The 20,448-nt window shown below is 43.2% G+C and overlaps 1 protein-coding gene across 4 annotated transcripts in view; it reads left to right on the top strand.

Annotated features, from left to right (window-relative positions):
* Dnm3 (dynamin 3) overlaps positions 1-20,448 on the top strand; it is a 465,110-nt gene that overhangs the window by 433,077 nt on the left and 11,585 nt on the right. For 2 of the 4 annotated variants that reach the window (XM_032914816.1, XM_032914815.1), the window contains 4 exons: positions 6,159-6,323; positions 14,193-14,419; positions 14,969-15,205; positions 19,585-19,891. In XM_032914816.1, the coding sequence (XP_032770707.1) occupies positions 6,159-6,323; positions 14,193-14,419; positions 14,969-15,205; positions 19,585-19,621 (666 nt within the window). In that variant the 3' untranslated portion in view covers positions 19,622-19,891. Of the gene's footprint in view, positions 1-6,158; positions 6,324-14,192; positions 14,420-14,968; positions 15,206-19,584; positions 19,892-20,448 lie in introns of those variants that run through there. The other 2 variants (XM_032914813.1, XM_032914814.1) reach the window with 1 other exon arrangement.

Here is a 20,448-nt window from a genome sequence, read left to right as displayed (position 1 = left end):
ACATCAGATACCCTGCACATCAGATATTTACGTCACAATTCATAACAGCGGCAAAATTACAGTTATGAAATAACAAATAATTTTATGGTTGGGGGGGTCACCACAAACAACAAAAGCTTAAGCAACTGTGTTAAAGGGTCGCAGCATTGGGAGGGTTGAGAAGCACTGAGCTAGATTAAAGGATCCACGGGGATTATATCTAGAACTTTGCAATCGGTTGTATAAGATCTTAGATTGTCCCCAGACCCCCTCGCCTCTACCTTTTTCTTAGAAAATCTATTCGGCGTCATCCAAGCTGTCATCCTGACAGACAGAGCTATGTATGCTGGCAGTACCCGAAACAAATCTTGTCAGGGAGCTTTGGCCTGGAGAGAGCTAAGGTAAAGACACAAAGCCGCTTCTCAGCTTAAAACATCTTATGATCGCTTGTTGCTGTTATTTTCAATTAAAATGTATTGAAAATTCTGAAGGATTTTAATTAGCGGTTTTATTTAATCACACAGTTTTGTCATTTTTTATTATGATGTTACTTAGACGATTACATGGAGAATAAAAATCAGACTATTCAGGTAAAGTGACTAAAAAGTCTAAGAAGAATGGAAGGAAAGTGGCTAAACCCACAGCTTGGCCCAGGCTGTCAGTGAGGATGCACTGCGCTACCCGAGTCACATTAGGCTGGGCTTTCCCTCCTGTGTTGGGGGATGCTTCATGCAGCCCCAAGGCCATCCTGCTGCTAGGTGTTTTGACCACAACCGCAATTCAAATCTGGGAACACCTTGAGCTGTAGTGAAGACGCTTCCTTAACTAAAGCAGTGCTGGGTCTCCGTGGTTCTTCTTGACCACAAAGAAGGGATCAACATGAAGAACTCAGTTATAGGAACTGGAAGGCTTTCCTTCCCACCACGCTGATGCCCAGCCACCTCAGGCTCTGTCTGGGGACTCTTTTGAAAAGGCCACACTGCTCACTAAGCTCCTGCAGAGTCCTAGAGGGACAACGATAGCCATGCCCCTGCTGTCACCGTGTTTAAACCTCAACCGAGTCCTGAGATCGTTTTCAAAAGTTCCCATCTATAGAGATACCCTGCACCCCTGTAGCAAACCCTTGGACTGGGGCTTGTAATTTTCTTTATGCCCTGCCTGCTTAGAGCTCACATGTGGGTCTCTGCCTTTCCACGTCACACCTTCCACAGCTCCATGCCACACACTAAATATTCACCGGTACAGGTCACATTTGCTGACTGACACGGAGACCACCCTCTGAGGCTTTCTGGACTGTGGGCTTTTGCATGGCGTGGTCTCATAACTTTAGAGCCTTAACAACTTAAAGGCAATTGATTGGAAGCAGGGAAAGTTTTCAGTGAAAACATTTCCAATAATGTGGGGCTGGAAAAACCTGAAAGTGTATTACCATGGGAACAGTGTTTTCATAATGACGGCTGGGCTCACTGAGGACAGGTCCCATCATTCATATATATATATACATTTGCTTGTTGTTTACAGTAGTGGTGAACTGTATAATTGTATTAAATGTTTTAAAAACAGCAACTTGGTTATCTGGAACAAAGTGTATGTAGATCTACAGAAGGTTATCCTGTGTTCTCTCCTGCTGAGAAAAGACGCAGCGAGCCCCGCGCCTTGGCATCTCTCTGTACATAGCACTACTGTGAGACTTTCACTGTCCATTATCCCGCCTTCGAAGGGTTGATGTCGACATTACTTTCCGAATGGTTCCAATGGTCCTCAGGCTCATCTAAGGAACAGAAAAAGACATGGGAAATAGGTGCTCAGGCACGCTCAGAGGTCTACGATGGAGTCTTCAAGATTTAATGAAAATTATCTACCATTTAATATTTTCACTCCCTCATCTAGTAAAGTAGTATACTTTACAAAAATTGGGGTGGGGGCACCGAGGTAGCCCAAAGGGTAAAAGTGCTTACCACCAATCCTGACAACCGAGATTTAATCCCTGGGACTCAGAGTAGGAGGAGAAGCTGGACTCTTGAAGGATATCCACCCAGGCCCTGAGAGACAGAAATACGTAATCATTTCTTTAGTTAAAATTTTGTAAAAGCAGCCTGTTTCTTAAATACTGTGTGACCAATTCATTAGAAAGTTATTCAAACTTCATATTTATAGGGTTGTTTTTATTGCTTCAATTAGATTTCTCAAAGGCTATGTAGAAAAAAAAAACACACATGCAGCAAGATGGCCTCTCCATTGTGTTTTCAGGAAAAAGAATAAGTTTCTACAGTATTATTCACGTTCTGTAAACAGCATCAATGAACCCGCACATAAAAGGTTAAATGTTTGCAGACCACTCTTTTTTGCCCCAAAGATCAGAGACAAATTCCTATTTTTATTTTACATTCCCTTGATGAGGCTAATGATAAACAGCTGTCACTTCAGTGCCCTGACTGCACAGAATCCAACTGCAATCCTATAATTTAAACAAAGGGGGGAAAAAAATACGTGCTCATGCACAGCATACAGCCAGAAAGAGGCAAGGCGAGGCGAGCGGGTTTGAGCTGAGGGTGGGGGTAGGAGAAAGGAGCATTTTCTTCCTACAAGTGCTCGGTTTAAAACTCCTACCTAGGACTCTGTCCCCTCGCCAGACCCACTAGAAAGGCCAGCTACTGCTTCAGTGTAAAACCAAGGAGGTCGAATTTGCATTCTGGATTCCACAGTCTCCCTAATGTGTCCACTGCATGCCCAGTGTAGTTAGGGTTTGTGTGACACCACACGTCTACAGATTTCCAAAAGCTAAGTAGAACTGTAAGTTGTCTTACTGACCCTTCTGGGATGCCTTTAACTCTATGTTCCCAATATGACTGTTTTATTCATGTATATTCGCCATGCACAGTAATGGATTTCATAATGCCTTGTTCAAGTATATCATGTACTTTGGTCGTGCTTACTCCCCTTGACTCCTCTCCTATCTCCCACCCTCCTCAACCTCTTAATAGTCTCTCCTGTGTGTGTGTGTGTGTGTGTGTGTGTGTGTGTGTGATACTTAGGTTTCTCATGAAAGAAAGTGTTTGCCTGTTGGCGTCCTGTTTTATTTCACTTAATGGGGTGTACAATCCCATCCATTTTCCTGCATAAACAGGAGCATAACTTGATTCTGTACAACAGAATAAAAAGTGAACGTGATGACATTTTCTCCATGCCGTCCCTTGTTGAGAGACACCAAGGTGAATTCCATAGCTGGCCTACAGTGAGAAGCGTTGCATTAAACATGGTTGAGTTATGTATCTCTTTGTTAAAGTGACTTAACATTCTTGAGGAGTGGCATAGCTGGCAGATATGGTAGTTTCTTTTTAATGAACTTCCGTCCTGATTTCCGCAGTCACTGTGCTTATTTTTGTTCCCAGCAGCAGTGTGTGAGTGTCCTCTGCTCATCCTTATCAGCGTTTATTGTTGTGGGCCTTGTTGTTGTTGTAAGAGCAGCCATTCTAACAGGGTAATGTGTATTTCAGGGTAGTTTTCCTTGATGGCCAAGGGTGTTGAAATTTTTTTCAGATGTGTTTTGGCTACTTTTACTTTGTGGTTTTAGAAATATCTTGTTCATTTGATGAAGCGGGGTATTTTAGTATCTGATTTTCTTAGTTCTTTATAGAGGCTAGATATTAATCCCGTCTGATGTATATAGCCGGCAAATTTTTCTATCTTATAGGCTGTTGCTTTTCTCGGGCCTCCTTCTGCCCAGAAGCTTTCTACATCATGCACTCCCACTTGTTAATTCTTGGTTTTCTCCCACGGGTCCTAGGGTCCTTCTCACAGAAGCTGAGGGCCTAGGCTCTATCCTGGTGTGTTCTCTCCTCAACCAGTGTCTGTTGCTCATTCTCACACTCTGATTAAGCACTTGGATAACATTTAGCCTTGCTTTACATTTGCTTAAGAGTAATGTGGGATGGGGAGGTATGAAATGAAATAATACAGAGTCCCCCCCTGGAGGTTCAGTGTGTCTTGTTGACTCCGCTTCCCTCTTCCGGTTCTTCAGAATATCGGTAGGTATCTTAATGACATTTTCCTAGAAGCTCCGTTTAAACTTACTACCTCGTGTACAAAACTGAATTGGTGTGGTGTCGTTACCTCATTGTTCTGGAACTCATCCTCATTTTACCTCAGTTGGATGAATTTCAGCACCCACAGCCCTATCATGCTCCTGTATGGGGTACCCTGGTGCCCACTTAGCACTGAGGTGCAGCTCTCCCGTGCAAACTGCTTATTATGGTGTCTGAAACACAATGAATGCTGGAAATAGACTTTGTGAAAGGTAATAGGTTGATAATGAAATGCCATCACACTCCATTGCTAAATACAATAGCAAAATCCACATGGTTTTCTAGGCCAGAGAAGCAAACTGGATTGTGCTGTCGGCATTGTGCAGGTTTGTTTTTTCTCCACAAAAATTCTAGGTTTTATGTATTAGGGCAGTTTTGTGGACTTGGGTGGAATCATTTTTGGCATGAGCCACCTCCCTCTGATAACACTGAGATCTGTGATAACAATGGAGAGATGCAGACCCAGAGTCTCGGGGGGCGGGCGTGAAGATGGATGGTGGATAACACAAGCAAGTGCAAGGATGAGCTCAGAGGAAGTGGGGCAGCAGGAGCTTGTCTGGAAGACAACGGCGAGCAGATTTGAAATATGAAGGGGTCTACACACGAGTGGGAGGGGAAGAGGGCTTCTGGAAAGGGGTTTATGCAGAAAACAGACGGGTAGAAGTGGTAGTGGTAGTAGTAGTTTTGCATTTTAAATAAGGTTTTAACTAAAAATGTTTTAGATTCTTTTCATCTGAAATATGTGTTTGTCACAAGTCCGCTAAAAAAAGAAAGAATGAAAAGATCAGATCTATTACACCGGCTGTAATTCTTTCAGTGACCCAAGACCACTTTAAAAGAGTTCTGAGTATCCCAGCCTTCTGCCTTGCTATTGTACCCAGCTGCCCCAGATTTCCCGCAGCAAAGCATGGGGCTACATTCTCGGGGCAGAAAAAGGACCACTGATTTATTTTTAGAGTATATATTTTCAAAGAGACACTTTTCTGATCTATAAATGGTTATACGTTTTTATTGATGATTTTGTAACCTAAAAAAAAAAAAATGTGGCTTTCATACACGTATATCAATTCAAAGAAAAGCCTCCTCGTTTACAGATCCAGTCAGTTAGCACAGTGCTCAGCCTGGAGCTGATTGAAAACCTGGCAGATCAAAGTACGTGCATTTCCAAAGGAAAGTACTTCATGCCAATGTCAGAAGCAATAAATTATCCTCCCCCCCTTTACATTCGTAATTAAATCTTTCCAAATATGAAAAAGTAGCCAGACCACTAACAATATCTGTATGATGTTTTGAGGTTTAAGATGCTTCAACCTGACTTGAAATAGAGACCATTTGTTCTAAATTGATTTCAATGCCAAGCCAATAGGTCAGCTCTTAATGATGAAGATGCCATTCCAGCCCAGCCTCTGGGTGGATAAGCCAAAATTAATTAGCTCAAGTCGTATAGTATAGAAAACAGATGCCTTGCTCATGTTGCACAAATAAATTCTTTGTGTATGAAAGGGTTCTGCTTTATTCAAAGAATAACACGTTGGAAGTTAAAATGGCCCATTTTCCGCAATGGAGCCAGTCTTCAACGGTGACGACAGAAGCATGAATTTACACAGCGAATTCCAGCAAGTGCATGAAAGAATGAATTATCTTCCAGATCTCAAATTTGGACTCCTGGCCAGTCCTAGGGGACTGAGTTTTGAGTCTGGGCTGATCCAATCCAGAGCGGAGCCAACAGTGCCAGAACTACATCAAGGTCACTGTAATCTATAGGATCCCAGGAGACTCCTCCCAGAGAGAGGGTCACATGTGCATCATCTGTTTGGACTCGGGCCTCTGGCCAGCTTACAAATGGCTCGAGATTAGGTTGCTCTCTTGAGGTGTGCTGTTGGTTGCACTGTTTATTTGGCTATTCATCTCCACGTTCATTCAGAATCCGAATGTTTACTTTTGCCAGAATGTGTGCTAAGTTCAAAGTAGGAAGGCGAAACTGCACGGTTCCGAGACTGACTTCTCCTAAGCAGAAACCAATCATTGGACGGTTGGTATTTCTGTTCTGAGAGGGAATGTGAGATAATCCACATTTTGTTTCCGTTCTGTCAGACTGAAAATGATGAAAATGGACAAGCAGAAAACTTTTCCATGGACCCGCAGTTGGAGAGGCAAGTGGAGACCATTCGCAACCTCGTAGACTCCTACATGTCGATAATCAACAAATGCATCCGAGACCTAATTCCAAAAACAATAATGCACCTTATGATCAATAATGTAAGTCTCTATACACTTCTCGAAACTGAGCGCCTTTTCCTGAGTGTCTCTGTGATATTTTCTGAATAACTGTAGCACTTACTGCCCAGTCTGTAGCTCTGCCTTTATAAGTCTGTAGCTCTGCCTTTATAAGTGAGTGACCAACAAGGGGAGAGACCAGAGAGGAAATTTCCAGCTACGGCATCGACTTGCTGTCTACTGTGTATATTCATGGCCTTGCCAAGTTAGCAATGAAATCAGATGCCAGTGCTCCTAGGCCTTGGAGTTAAAGGTCTTCACAGCAATGAAATCAGATGCCAGTGCTCCTAGATTTTGAGTTTAAGGCCTAACGCCGTAGATGTTAATATGATCATTTTTATCATCTACAAACGGTGACGTGTGCTTTTCACCTCGGAAAGGACATGTTACCTGAATCCCTGACTATGCAGTCAGTCATATTGTCTTTGGGAGAGCAGTTTCTTTGAGACAGGGTTTCACTGTGTAGCTTAGGCCTAGCTGGAACTCAAGGTATCCTTTCCTACTCAGCCTGGCTTCCTAAGGTCAAAACACTACCAACCTTTCAGAGCCCTGCTACTGTAGCCATTCAAAAGCTATTGGTTTTGTTTGGCTCTTTCCTTCTTTGATTGGTAGCAGTCTGGATGCGGTACTTAAAAAAGAAAGATTGTGGGCTGGAGAGATGGCTCAGCCGTTAAAGGCTAGGCTCACAACCAAAAAGAAAGAAAGATTGTGTGCATTCAGTACACATAGCAAAAGTAGTTATTAGAGAAGGTGGCTTTCCCAACTCCTGATAAAGGGGGAAGCCACTTTATTTATATGCATCTTCTCATGACATGTTCTGCTTTCAGTATGTTATGAACATAGCTTGTGAGAATTCAAAAGTCAGACTGTCAAACTGAAAAGTACCCTAAACTAGAATTCAAGGAGAAACCTGGTTCTTGGGCTGTTGGCCTAATGTGACCAACTGGCCGCTACGGGTGTGTGTCCTCCATGTGTAAACCACTAGCAGTAGTTAAGTATATCTGACTTGAGGATTTGCTCCAGAAGAGTAGGGTTCACCAAGGTACTGTGGTAAATGTAAGTATTTAATATGGCTACCAGTCATTCTGTGTTTCAAGATTCCTTTCTTAAAGTTCGTGAGGATCCGCTTGTATTTGACCTCTGGCATTGTATATGCCTTGATGTTAAGAAACCCTGAGTTCTCATGTGAACAAACTTGTATCCAAGTAAGACAAACACGATGCTCTGAAGTCCGCACAGCAGGTAAGGAATGAGCTGGAAAAGTAGAAACTATAAATATCACTGTGGTTGGTCAGTGGTCAGCTGTCTGACCTGAGGTGAAGCCCGTAGCCCCTCTGAGTTCAAGTCTGTCAGTTCTGGAACTTCAGCGGGAGCATGAAGGGACCTTACCAGACCCATTAGAGCGTGACAGATGTGGCTGCAAGCCATTGAGACAAATCTGAAGTACTGAGGAAATAGTCTGTGTGTCTTCAAAATTACCCTCTTAACTCCGCGTCACGATTCAGGTTGTTTGCTGTGGTGTAGCAGGCACTTGCTTATTTAAACATTTTCCTGATTAGGGATCATTTATCTTTCTACCGTTTAACCGGGAGTCATTACTCCTGCCTTCGGTTCAAACTCCCCTTTGCTCTGCGTTATATTAAATCCTCAGCACAGGAAAACACACTTCCTGTCTGTGGCTCTGAGAAGTAGCTTAACACAAATTAGCCAAAAGGAAGGGAAGGAAAAAAAAAACCTACTACAAAACCTGCTTAATTTCCCTGCCTCCAGTTAATTTCCCTGCCTCCTCTATGCTGGAATCTACTTGCTTTAACAAAATGTCCAAACACCCACCTAGCAGAATATTATTCTTGGAGGAGGAGTTCTGCCAGTTATCTTGAGAAAGACCTCACATACAAGTCGTGGGAAAGGAGACCAGTTCAGACCTGATCCTCCAGGGTCAGATGGTAAAGCAGAGACTAATAGGACTGTGGAGAAAGCCAACCATGCCGCATTCTTCTGAGGTGATGGCCGTCTATGCTAGAAATGTAGCTTTTGCATCTAGCAGAACGGAGTTCAGATAGCACAGTGATGATTTGTCTTGAGTCTTATTATTTTACTTCTATTTGCCTGTATATAAAAACACTTCATGTGTATTTTATATATTTTTCAAATAGAGAGTGAAATCTTGCCTGTATATAAAAACACTTCATGTGTATTTTATATATTTTTCAAATAGAGAGTGAAATCTTTTTAAAACAAGGAACTTACATTCTCATGGCATCTCAATGCTCAAGCCTTTCTGTTTGATCCAGATGTATCCTGTTAAAAACAAAGGAACAGACCTAATAAAGCATTGAGCCTATACCATACAGGGAAACTGGTTTTTTTTATTTGATTTGAATTGATAAAATGAGAGAATTAGTAACAGAATCACAACCAGCAAAAAAAAAAAAAAAAAAAAAAAAAGTTTGAATTCCACCTAGTCTGTAAACTGGTTTTCCTTCAGAATGAGGAAATGCTGACGCTGGGTTCTTGTCTTCTTAGCCCATGGCCTTTCACCCTTGGAGCAGGAATGGCTGGCTGTCCAGCCTCCTGCAAAGGAATACGTTTCAGCCAGCTTTTCATAAAGTTCGGGAATCGGTGGGCAGCTTCCTTTGAAAGTTTACATTAAGTGTTCTGCCACTCAGTTCGCCATATGGAATTGTTTAAGAAGTTTAAAGCCAGGCAATAAATGCCTGGCCTCAGACATACTGTAAGCCTTTGTCTATTGAAACACAGCAGCTGTTTCGTTACTTAAACACACGAGGTAACAGCAGCACAAAGGAACTGCGAGTTTATGACAGGCAGCCACAGGTTCAAGTCGAAGTAGCAAAGCCCTGTGTGGGACTTTAAGACCAGCACACACAACGGTCCCATGGCATGCCCCTCATGTTCACCCCACCACAGAATGAAGAAGTTTAGCTTTATTCTAAAACACCATGTATGGTAGATAGGTTTCTTTGTTTGCACCCCTGAACATCTTTTATCTCTTCTGTATCTTATACATGGAGAACTGAAGTACTGAAAAGTCTGACATGCCCAAGATGATACAGCTGTGAGTGTCAGAGTCAAAACTGTACTGAGGGGCCTCAGTCTGATGCTAAGTCAGCCCTTGCAACCCAGAGGGCTTCTTCCCCCTACGCAGTATAGGCACAGGGTCATCTCCCCAGAGAGTTCATAGGACTCAAAGATTTAATTAGTGTTCATCTGAACATGAGTGTCTGTGTCTTCAATCTTAAAAAATTCTGACTCACATCCAAACAAACTCGCAAAATGAAATGCAAAAATTCTTAAAAATTAAAAAAAAAAAAGGAAAACAGAACAAACGTATAAAAAGGATGAGACCCAGAGGCATTACACACTTGCAGTGGTGCTGCCAGGGCCACAGTGGCCCCTGGCCATCCTCTCTCTGGTGGCCCATGGCAGCGTGTCCATAGTCCCTACAACCTTAAAGAGAACGAAGTAAGCTTTCTATTGTCAGCATTTGGGTAGAACATTATCCTAATCTTTAAACCATGATCTGGTTGTATAGGCCAAACACAGCATCTGCCCCCCCCCAAAAAACATTTCACAAGGGGCTCTCCCACTCTTCCCCTCCATTTTGCTCATCGCTGACCTGCGAATGTTACAGCATGCCGGCTGCGTATCTATTTCCCCGACCTCCTTGTCCAGCCCCTAGAGCCCATGGAGGTTGTATTTCGCAGAAGGAGAACACCAGGGAGGCGGTGGCCGAGCGGTCTCACCTCCAGATGAACAAAATGAAATGATTCAGTGAAAACACTAGACACGTGGATAAGCCACACCGCCATTTCACACCGTGACTCCCCCTCAGAGATTTCGGGAACCGGTCTTCCAGGCAACCAAACCATCTCTTGGTGAAGGTGTTAAAAACGGCTCGACCATACCAAAGGTTTTAAGAGGCAAACGTCTTTCAGGAGACTAGCGAAGGGTTAAAAGTTAGGAGGAGGAAAACATGTGGAACATTTTTAATGACCTCACATTCCTTAACACTGAGCACTGGGACGTGGAGCAGCAATGCCTGTTTATTTAGCCTGCAGAGTTTAAGCTGGAATGGGATTTTGTGTGTGAGAACTTTTGTGAGCCACACAAAGATGTATAGGTTATAAGGTGTTATAATTAAAAGCATAAATATTGCTCCAGATCTCCCATCCAAGCATAAATGGTCTATTCTGTTCTGTTCACCTAAGAGGAGATCCACTGGGGTGGGTGTACTGCAGAATCCTCGATTTAAATGTTTGTGCCACCAACACCCTAATGGTTCAGAAAGCCCCTAAAGTGTCTGGAAACTCCCCCAAATGTCCCCACCCCTATCAACTGTGGTTGTTGCAGTGAAAAAGACTAGGCTAGGCTAGCCAGAAGACAGCCTAAACTTTTCCTTACAGGGAAAATAAAATATTAACCCATGCGGGGTCTTTAAGTGTGTATCTTGACAACTAAACTTTTGTAATAGGTTTCTGTAATCCCCTGCCTCTGCCTGCCTATCTACTGCCAATTTAGTCCAATAACAGGAAAAATAGACCGTGTCTTTCTTCCTCCTATCCACGCTCACCTTCTTTCAGAACATTACCAAATGAAGGCATAGTGGAGAGCAGGTTAAGTCTCAGTATGTAATATCAGGACCCATTGATTCTTAATTCAGACCCGTTTTAGAGCTATTCTTGGATCTTTCTTTTTAAATCGTATTTAATAGCTCATGAGTGATATACTCCAGCAAGACGTAAAGTTTCAAAAGAGTTCAACCCCACTGATGCTTGATGTCAGAGAAAACTGCCTGGTTTCGAGTTTTAAGATGTATCCAAGTGCACAGACAGATAAACACACACGCCCAACGATGGAAGGTCTGTGCAGATGTCTCTGCACCCCTCCCCCCGGGTACCTGCATGTATGTTTAGAAGTGAACAGCTCTTCAAAGACCGTAAGTTATTCCTAAGGCCACTTTTCCTACGTTCCCTGAAAATCTGACTTTCTCTTTTGCCATTTGATTTTCAATTCTCCAACTCAGCCAGACATCAACTCCCGTGACACCTTCCTTCGACTGATCTTTTCTCTCTCATCCTTCTCATGCTGATACCACAAGATGATTTTTCCTCTGTAGTGTTTGGTCACGTGGACCCATCTTTCCATTCTACTGTGGCACTGAGAAACTCCCACCATTCCGTGAATAATGGTAAACAAGAGCCTCCTAGCGGGTCCATGTCTACTGCTAAACTTGCAATATTTTTTACCAACTAAAGCCAGATTAATTTTCCTAATGACCTGTTTTTTGTTAAAAGCCTTTTGTCACACTGCCAAGTGGATAAAGTTTAAACACTGCCAAGTGGATAAAGTTTAAACACTTCTCATTAGTACCAAGATCTCATATTTTTGTCCTAGACTTGCTGACCAAATTTACTTTCCATACCCACAAGACAATCCCTGAACACAGTGTGCATGACATCGCTCCCATGTTTGGATCACTCTTGGCTTACAAAAATGTGTGCAGGGAACTGTTGATTTCACCACAACCAGGTAAAAAACAACTGATGTTTTTACAAATAGAATTCGTTACATAGTTGAAACCTTTACCAAAAAAAAAAAAAAAATGAAACTGGTCCTCTCTCCCCTCCTGTCTCCTGTCAAGAAATAAGATGTACCAGTTCTCTAGACTGGACTTTAATCACTGCTCACTCTGGGCAAAAATAGTGAGGTCAACCAGTTATCTGTCTTCCAATTTGGGCTATGGTTTATGTGTGTTTATCCACAGTGAAACAAATATCTTACCAGAGAGCAACTTGTAAGGAATCAAGAGTCCTTGTTCTCTATCCCTCATGTGGAACCTGAGGACCAAACTCGGGTTCTGAGACAATTGTCTCAGGCAACTGTCTTTCTCTACCATCTCGAAGGCTTGTCAACACATATTCTGGGTTAGTCTGTCTCTACAAATCCCTGAAGTGCCCTGGAAATCATAGAGGACTAGCTGGAACAGCTCCACAGAGCTGCGTGCAACCCAGCCCACTGTGAGCTAGCCTTGAACCAGGACTGGAAGTTATATTCACAGTGACGCGTGCTAACGTCTGAGGATTGTATAACAGATAACCTGGACACCTACCTTCCCGTGTGTGAACTACATACCCAAGGGCTACACAAAAAGAAGCCATCCTGTCCCCTTGGCCCTGAGACCAATTGACTCTACCTACAGGCCCTAACTTACCTGCAGCCCTGCCCTTTTGACCTCTTCCAGTGTTCTCAATTTTTAAAAATTCCATCTAAAAAAAAAAAAAAAGTGAAACCATGGGGACTGGAGAGATGGCTCAGCAGTTAAGAGCACTGACTCCTCTTCCAGAGGTCCTGAGTTCAGTTCCTAGCAACCACATGGTGGCTCACATCCATCTGTAAATGGGATCTGATGCCCTCTTCTGGTGTGTCTGAAGACAGTGACAGTGTACTCAAATAAATTAAAATCTTTTTTTAAAACAGGAAACTGTGTTTTAAATCTTCTCATTTGAGTAAAACTCCAAACTACAACCTAAGAATTTGAACTGACAGGTATCTTAGCGTCCTTCTGAAGTTTATTCTTGCTTTGGCCTCTTACCTAGATCTAAGTAACCCAGATAAGCTTTCTCAGATCACTGAGGAACTGAAAACTCCCAATAGGTTTATCTCCTTGGTTTACGGTAATTCTCCTACTTGCCAGCTGCTCTAAACTATCAACGATGAGCAGTGGCTTAGCTTGATGGTGGCGCACACGTATGCAGAGGGCCCTGGACTAGCAGCACAACGCTAAGAGGACAAAGAAAGAAAGATGAAGGAATGTGAATTGTCTTTTCTAGCCATTTACACGGCGTGACATGCTTTCAGCAAATTGAATCAGCACTGGTTAGAAGATTTTTGGGTTGACGTCACAGCTGTGTGATCTCTAAATTTGTTTCTGCATTGTGAGGTTTTAATTTTACCTCACCACTATGTGATGAATCAGATAACTTTTGAAGAAAACTGGGATATATAGATATATCCATATATATCTATGTACATGGATATATATGGATATATATGAAGATATATATTTCACTGCTCTGTACATTCATTTTCTCACACGTAATATGAACATGTACTTATACTTAATGATATCTGGATATTTTATCGTACATTAACTGAGACTTTCTCTGTAGTTATATAAAGCGCCTGGCTACTGTTTAGATCTGATAAAGCATGGAGACTGGGCAGTCCTTGCCCATTCTGTGTTGTGCATCCTCTGTTCCCATCCTGCTATGAGATACTGTTGTTCAACTAAGAATGGTCTCTTTTATGTTGCTTGAAATCAACTTGCATAGTTTTATACCTATATAGTTGTGATCAATATCTTATATCCACTTATACTTACTAATTCTGCCTTTACCATACCTTTAAAACTTTGAATGGGTAATGTTTGATTATTTTGGTAACTATTTAGCTAAAGGACTAGGAATGCTAATAAACAGAAGACTTATACAAAGCTTCCTTTGCATCACCACCTTGTATTCAACATACTGTCAAAAAATTACCTCATGGGGCCTTCCTGTCATATAAACCAAGTGACCTCTAAGAACTTCATGAGGCAGCCCCATAGCTGCTGAGCCATATGTTAGGGGTAGCGAAGTCTGATCGTTCTTCTGTTAACTTTACGATCATTTCTTTGAAAGACAGAAGGCAGAGGGAGAAAGCTGTCCTCTGTACCAGAAAGGTGGCAAAAACCAAACAGTCGTATGGTGTTTTCCCTTTTCTCGGGGAAGACCCTTGTGAGTGATTGCCGCGGAGCCTGTGTGTTGCCCTCTCACCTGGTTTTTCTCACAGGTTAAAGACTTCATCAACTCTGAACTCCTAGCACAGCTCTACTCCTCTGAGGACCAGAACACACTGATGGAAGAATCCGTGGAGCAGGCTCAGCGCCGGGATGAGATGCTCCGGATGTACCAAGCCCTGAAAGAAGCCCTCGCGATCATTGGCGACATCAACACGGCCACTGTGTCCACCCCAGCCCCACCTCCAGTAGATGACTCCTGGCTCCAGCATTCCAGAAGGTTAGGGAAGAGGCCCAGCAGTACCTGAGCTTGTCCACTCTGTTTCTAAGGATGCTTTCCCAAAGGGAAAGGGGGCTCGGATGCATGAACTCTTCTCATCAACAAGCTAAATGCATCCTTAGAATGAAACTCGATAGTCATTAAAGGAGTAAAACAGTGCCAGATGTCCCAAATGGCAAGATAAGCTTAAAGCAAGGAAGATTGTCGGTTATCTATCATACATATATACATTCATACATGCATGCATGCATGAGAAAATATTCACATACCTTATGTTTAAGAAGAAATACCACCAAATGTTATTGTCTCCAGAAGGAAGAATGAGGGAAGGAAACTGAAATATCAGCATTTATTTTTTATACCTCTAGATATCTTATAACATATATCTACGTTATATAGCCAAAAAAGTAATTAATTTTTAAAAAGCAACTTGGAAGTTACAAAACTGGTTTTTTGGGGTTTTTTTTTTTATTTTGTTTTGTTTTGTTTTTTAAAGACTAATCGAGACAAGGAAGCGTGGAATAATTAAAACTTTGTCTTTTTTCTCAGGTCACCTCCTCCAAGCCCCACCACCCAAAGAAGGCTGACTCTAAGTGCTCCCCTCCCGAGGCCCGCATCTAGCCGCGGACCAGCTCCTGCCATCCCCTCTCCAGGCCCCCACTCCGGGGCTCCCCCAGTCCCGTTCCGTCCTGGCCCATTACCTCCTTTTCCCAACAGCAGTGACTCCTTCGGAGCCCCTCCGCAGGTTCCGTCCAGGCCCACAAGGGCACCCCCCAGTGTTCCAAGGTAAGCAAGCAGTGCTACAGAAGTTACCCCAAGATCCTCCTGGGTTCTCTTCTCAGAGCATAACCGACAATAGTTATTTGAAAAAAAAATTCAAAACAAAACAACAAAATAAAAAACTGCAACCATCTTCCCAAACATGTTTGCAGTTTCCACACTGGCAGGGGAAAGAATGGGCACAGGACAAATCCTGGTGCCTGGGCTCATTAGGACACCCTTGTGTCTTACTCATTGGGTCCTCTCTTTACCAACTGGCACTAAAGCCGCTAAAGCCAATGGGGTCGAGTGAATGGCACTTTCAGAGCCCGGGGTCAGACTCTACCAACAGGCTGGTAACAAAGAGCTGCCACTGGGGTCATGGTAAGCTGTGTGTAAGTCATGAGGGATGCATGAGTCTTGCCTCCCCCATTACCCAAAGAACACAGAAAACCGTTGACTGGAAGAACTTTATCCATCTGCGGTATGACCCCAGTATCATAACTTTAATGTAAACCAAGTAACCTCTAGCCAACTAATCCACAATTATAATTGAGATTATAATGTAGACGTAAGGATTATATATCAGATAGACTGCTCCTCCACTGACTAATTCTGACAATTATAAGCAGATTTTCTGGTCTAATTGTCACACAGTATAAACATTACTAAGGCAAAGCTATATGCTTTCCTTCATTCATGTAGTCAACCTACGGGGTTTTTTGGTTTTTTGTTGTTGGGTTTTTTTTTTTTCTTTTTGACCTTTTTAAAGGATATAAGGTATTGTGGAGTTTTACCCCCCCCCCACAAAACCAGAAAATTTAAAGACAAGGAAAATTATCCCATACATGAAGATAACCTTTAATTCACAGAATTGGACTGTCCATGTGCCCCACTGAGCAAACCCTGACTCCATTCATCACACGTGGTGCTGCTCACCCTCCACAGAACCTGTAGGACTGTGGGGCTTGCATTTTCAGCTTCAAAGTGTGAGGGGTGATGGACAGAGGAAGGAGAGCCCCGGGCTGGTAGACAAAGTGTATAGAACAACTTGACTTCCGAGCTGTAAGAGCAAGGTGACTCACTCACCCCCAAGATAGAAGTTCCTGGTCTAGGAAACAAAAGAAATCACGTGCAGTGTGAGCACCCAGACCTCGAGATGGAGCAGTACTCTTCGCTGCCATTTTAGTCCTACTCAAAGAACACGCAAATGCTCAGTCCAGCTTTTTTCTCTTTCTAAACTCAATTTGGCAGAAACTGAGCCAAATTTCTAGTAACGTTTATGTTGCTCTCAATGTTAAATATTGTCCTAAAAGCCTCACACGCACATTTTTAAGGTTCGTGAGTCCAATTAAATAGGCTGCTATTTACATTTTATAGACAGACAATGAGGTTAGCAGCCTGCTCAATGCCAGCCCACTGGGCTCTAATCCCCAGCAGCCCCACTCCAGAGCCCAGGTTTGGCCACCACAGTAGGGACCCTCAGTGTCTGACATTCCTGCTATGGCTGGCCCTCCTGTGCACTTGAGAATGATTAACAGCATCCCTGGCCTCCAGTCACTAGCTGTCAGTTATATCCTCCCTCGGTGATCATCGAAGATAGAGGCGTGGCAGCCGTCCCGTAGGAAAGTAAAGCCATACTCTACCAGGCAATGAATACTGCAGTATTCGTAAGAATTTCCTTTCCACATCAAAAACGTACATTTCAACATTGAATGTTGCTACGGGCAAGATGAAGTTTATTGTTTTAGAAAACCTCAAATTGACTGGGACAGTGCTGCTATGCCAGGAGGGTATGGAGACTGTGAGGGGAAAAGGGGGCTGGGGGGAGGGGGTGAGATGTGAGAGTGGGAAGGCAAAGTCCCAGGGGAGCCTTGAACTCTGTTGTTTTGTCTGTTTTGCTCTGAGAAGGAGCCAGAGGGACCTGTGGCTGTGCTGTGCTGTGCTAAGGAATGAGGGTGCAAGTCTTGCCTGCTCGCTTCACTGCTTTTCCTGTCGGTCTCCAATAAGCTAGCTTGCCAGCGCTCTTCAGAAAAATCAGCTTTCGGATGCTAAACTGATTTGCTAAGCAGGGTGGAGTTAGCTTTGGTATTTTTGAGCTTGCACGCAGGCAGAAGGGTGGGGTCAGTGAGTAACCCATGTGCATTGCCAGGGCAAGGACATGGAAGCAGGAAGGGGGAGCCACCCGGTTTGCGGAGCCCTTGTTGGAGAATCTGTAGGACAACAGTTGAGCTGTTCAAAATCTCTAGAACGCTCCCGAGTTAAAACCAGACTTAACTTGATCAGATTTGTGTACCGCCCTGAATCTAAAACAGAAACGAAGAGTTTGAATTGAAAGAGAGAAAGCTGGTTGTTTTGTGCTGAGCCCTCAAGATTGAGGGCCAGTGGAGCAGGCTGGGAGGGAATCCCTGTGGTGGGGGATTGGAGGGTGGGGGTGGGGGTCACCTGAGCAGAGCTGGAGGCCAGTCAGGGTCCTGACGCCTATTAAAGCCTCGCTTTAGATGGAAGATTCTGAACTCACAACGTCTGTTTCTAATAAAAGCCAGAGCAGGAATCCTACCAAATGCAAGCCAGAAATGGGGTTTAAGATTTCAGAGAGAGAGAGAGAGAGAGAGGAAGGAGGAAAAGAGAAAATGAAGAAAGCTCTTATAGAAACAACACCTTGTTCCACTTGTTTATATGTCCTTTTTCTTCCATTTTCTCTATTAAAAAAAAAAACTAAATAATTAAGATGCCCTATCCATCACCTCCCAGAAAACAGTGTTTGGCTTCCCAAGGAGAAAACTCTAATTTGTTTCTCCCCAAAGTTCTTTGCTTTGTTAAGGGACCTTCCTCCCTTTTCAACCTGAATCTAGAGAAACTCCCATGACATCCCAGCACCAAGGGTGTCCCTCTGGTCCCCTGCTGGCCTTTCATTTCACAAAGGCAATAGCAGAACTTGTAGGGGCAAAAGATTTTAAACCACCCTAGTGTGTGCCTGGCCAGTTTTCCTCCCCATAGTCTGAGCGACCAGTGTCTTAACTTTTCTTTTCAACTTATTCCAAGGTCGTCAAAGCCCTTGGTGCATGGCCCAGGAACCTTTAATATCCCATCTTTTTAACCAGAATCTTTACCATATCTTTCCATTTCAAATATACAGGAAGAGGTAGGGCAGGGTGTTGGACTGATTTTTGACTCAGCCTTTTGGTGCAAGAGCAGGAAACACTGCGTGTCAGTTTTAATTACTTCCACCCGAACTAAGGAGCATCCTAGAGACACCCACTAGCACGGATAATCCTGTCACTAGGAAGTGGGGTGTACACAAATCTATGATCTTTAGGACATTTTTCCCCCGTGGCTTGACCGACTGGACTATCCTATATCTCCTGCCTCCATTCAAGTTCTCTGACAAGAAAAAAACAAAAACAAACAAAAAACCCTGTTTGAAAGTCCACACCAGCCTTGGGTCTGTTTTTAGAAGGATGGCCTCAAGTAGACAGTGCCTGGTTCTCTTAATTGCAGCTCCCAATCTTCATCAAACACCAACTTCAGAGTTAGTATAGCCATTTTCAGTTACCACTTCTTGAAATTAGATAATTGGAAAGTGTAGCCTTCGACATTAACAGAACAAACTAGCTGAATCCGAGTGTGTTTTTCCTGGCACTAGCTAACTCTGGCACTATTTTGCTCATTTGTCCTTGCCCACCCACCCACACCCGCCCCTTCCCTAGGACAAAGCTCTTTTGCAAGGATCAAAAAGGATAAGGGTGGGAGGAAGGGTCTCTAGCCAAGGGAGAGCAAACTTCATCTACCTCACCACTCAATATCCCACTTTTAAAAGAGTCGAGGTAGAGAAGAACTTTCTCCAACCCATTCTTATTTGCCATCTCTGACGGTTTCTAAGATGGCCAGGCCTGGTTCACTCCATTTGGCTTTTGCTTTAGCTCACCTAGATGACTGAAATCAAGAACTGGTCCATCAAGCGATGTTCTTGTGAGCCCTGTAAGGAAGACAAAGCCCCCACGGAGTGTGCACCAAGACTTTGTCCAGTTCCTCAATGGTGTTTTCCATGGTTTCTTTGACTTACCAGAGCACACAGCTGTGCAGAAAGACGTACATGCCCCTTTCCAAAACAACTGATGCCCCCATATTACAAAAGTTAAGGCCAAATGGCTTTCGTCATAATTTAGTTTTAAATGTTTGGTCTCCGATCTCAATGGCTTTGCATTGCCTGATCGTATCCCCAACTCTTTCATAGGTCTCACTGTCATAAGTTACCGTTGGTACAGCATCCTTTCTATTTTGGGTACAACTTCTGCTGGTTTTATTTGAGGTTTCTGTTGTCCTTGTTATGCAGCTCCCTAAATTTCAAGCCAGGACAAACCACAAACCCATCACTCTTCTATCTTTGCATTCCTTACATCAAGGTTTGGTGCTGTGAAGGAGGAAGCTGTTGAGCCCTGAAGTCGCTGGGCTCAGAGTTCATGGAAACTGAGCAGCCCGTGTGACTAGCCTGGGTGTCACTGCCTGCGGTCACCCACGGAAACATCCTGACTTACCCCTCCTCTCCTGACAGCCCTCTCAAACTGTGGTGTCTTTAGCAGCCAAGTGTCACTGGGACAAACGGTGAAATCACCTTGTGATTTGTGATGTCAGCTGCTGCGAGCTCTCTGTTTCTCCTGACTAGCCAGCCCTCCTTAAAGAAAAAATAAAAACCATATCAGACATTCTGGATGGTCAGGGAACTGTTTTTATTTTTTTAGCAACTAGATTTTAAAAGTTAAAAAAAAACCAAACTATATTATGGCTCAAAAATATAAATGCTAAAAACAGAACAACTTTAAGTTGTTCTCACAAATTCTTAGATTCAAGGCACCTCATGAGGCAACCGTGTTATTAAAAATGAACTGGTGCCGAAACCTCCACATGTAATTAATGATTCAGGTTCAACGCGAGTCGTCACGAGGAGTTCACAGTATTTTAATGAAACTAAAATTTCAACCACTGCTCTCTAAAAAAAGTGTCCGCTTTAATCTAAGGCCCTCTATTAAATATACCTCCAAAAGCCCGCTCTATTTCCATGACAGTTCCTATTCCAGTACACTGTTTTAAGTCTTATGACAATGAAAAGCAATGGTTAATGTCCAAGGTTTCTTTCACTCTTCAGATCCTGTTTTCAATATGGTTTAAGTGAAAGTCAAATTATTTTGGTGGTTTCCTCCTTGGGTCTAGCAAAGTAGAGTGGATTTTACACAGACATTTCCATCTAGCCACAGCCCAGATGCCTGAGG

This window comes from Rattus rattus, chromosome 10, assembly GCF_011064425.1.
Source record: "Rattus rattus isolate New Zealand chromosome 10, Rrattus_CSIRO_v1, whole genome shotgun sequence".
NCBI classification, from domain to species: domain Eukaryota; kingdom Metazoa; phylum Chordata; class Mammalia; order Rodentia; family Muridae; genus Rattus; species Rattus rattus.
This window is presented reverse-complemented; position numbering and strand designations above follow the sequence as displayed.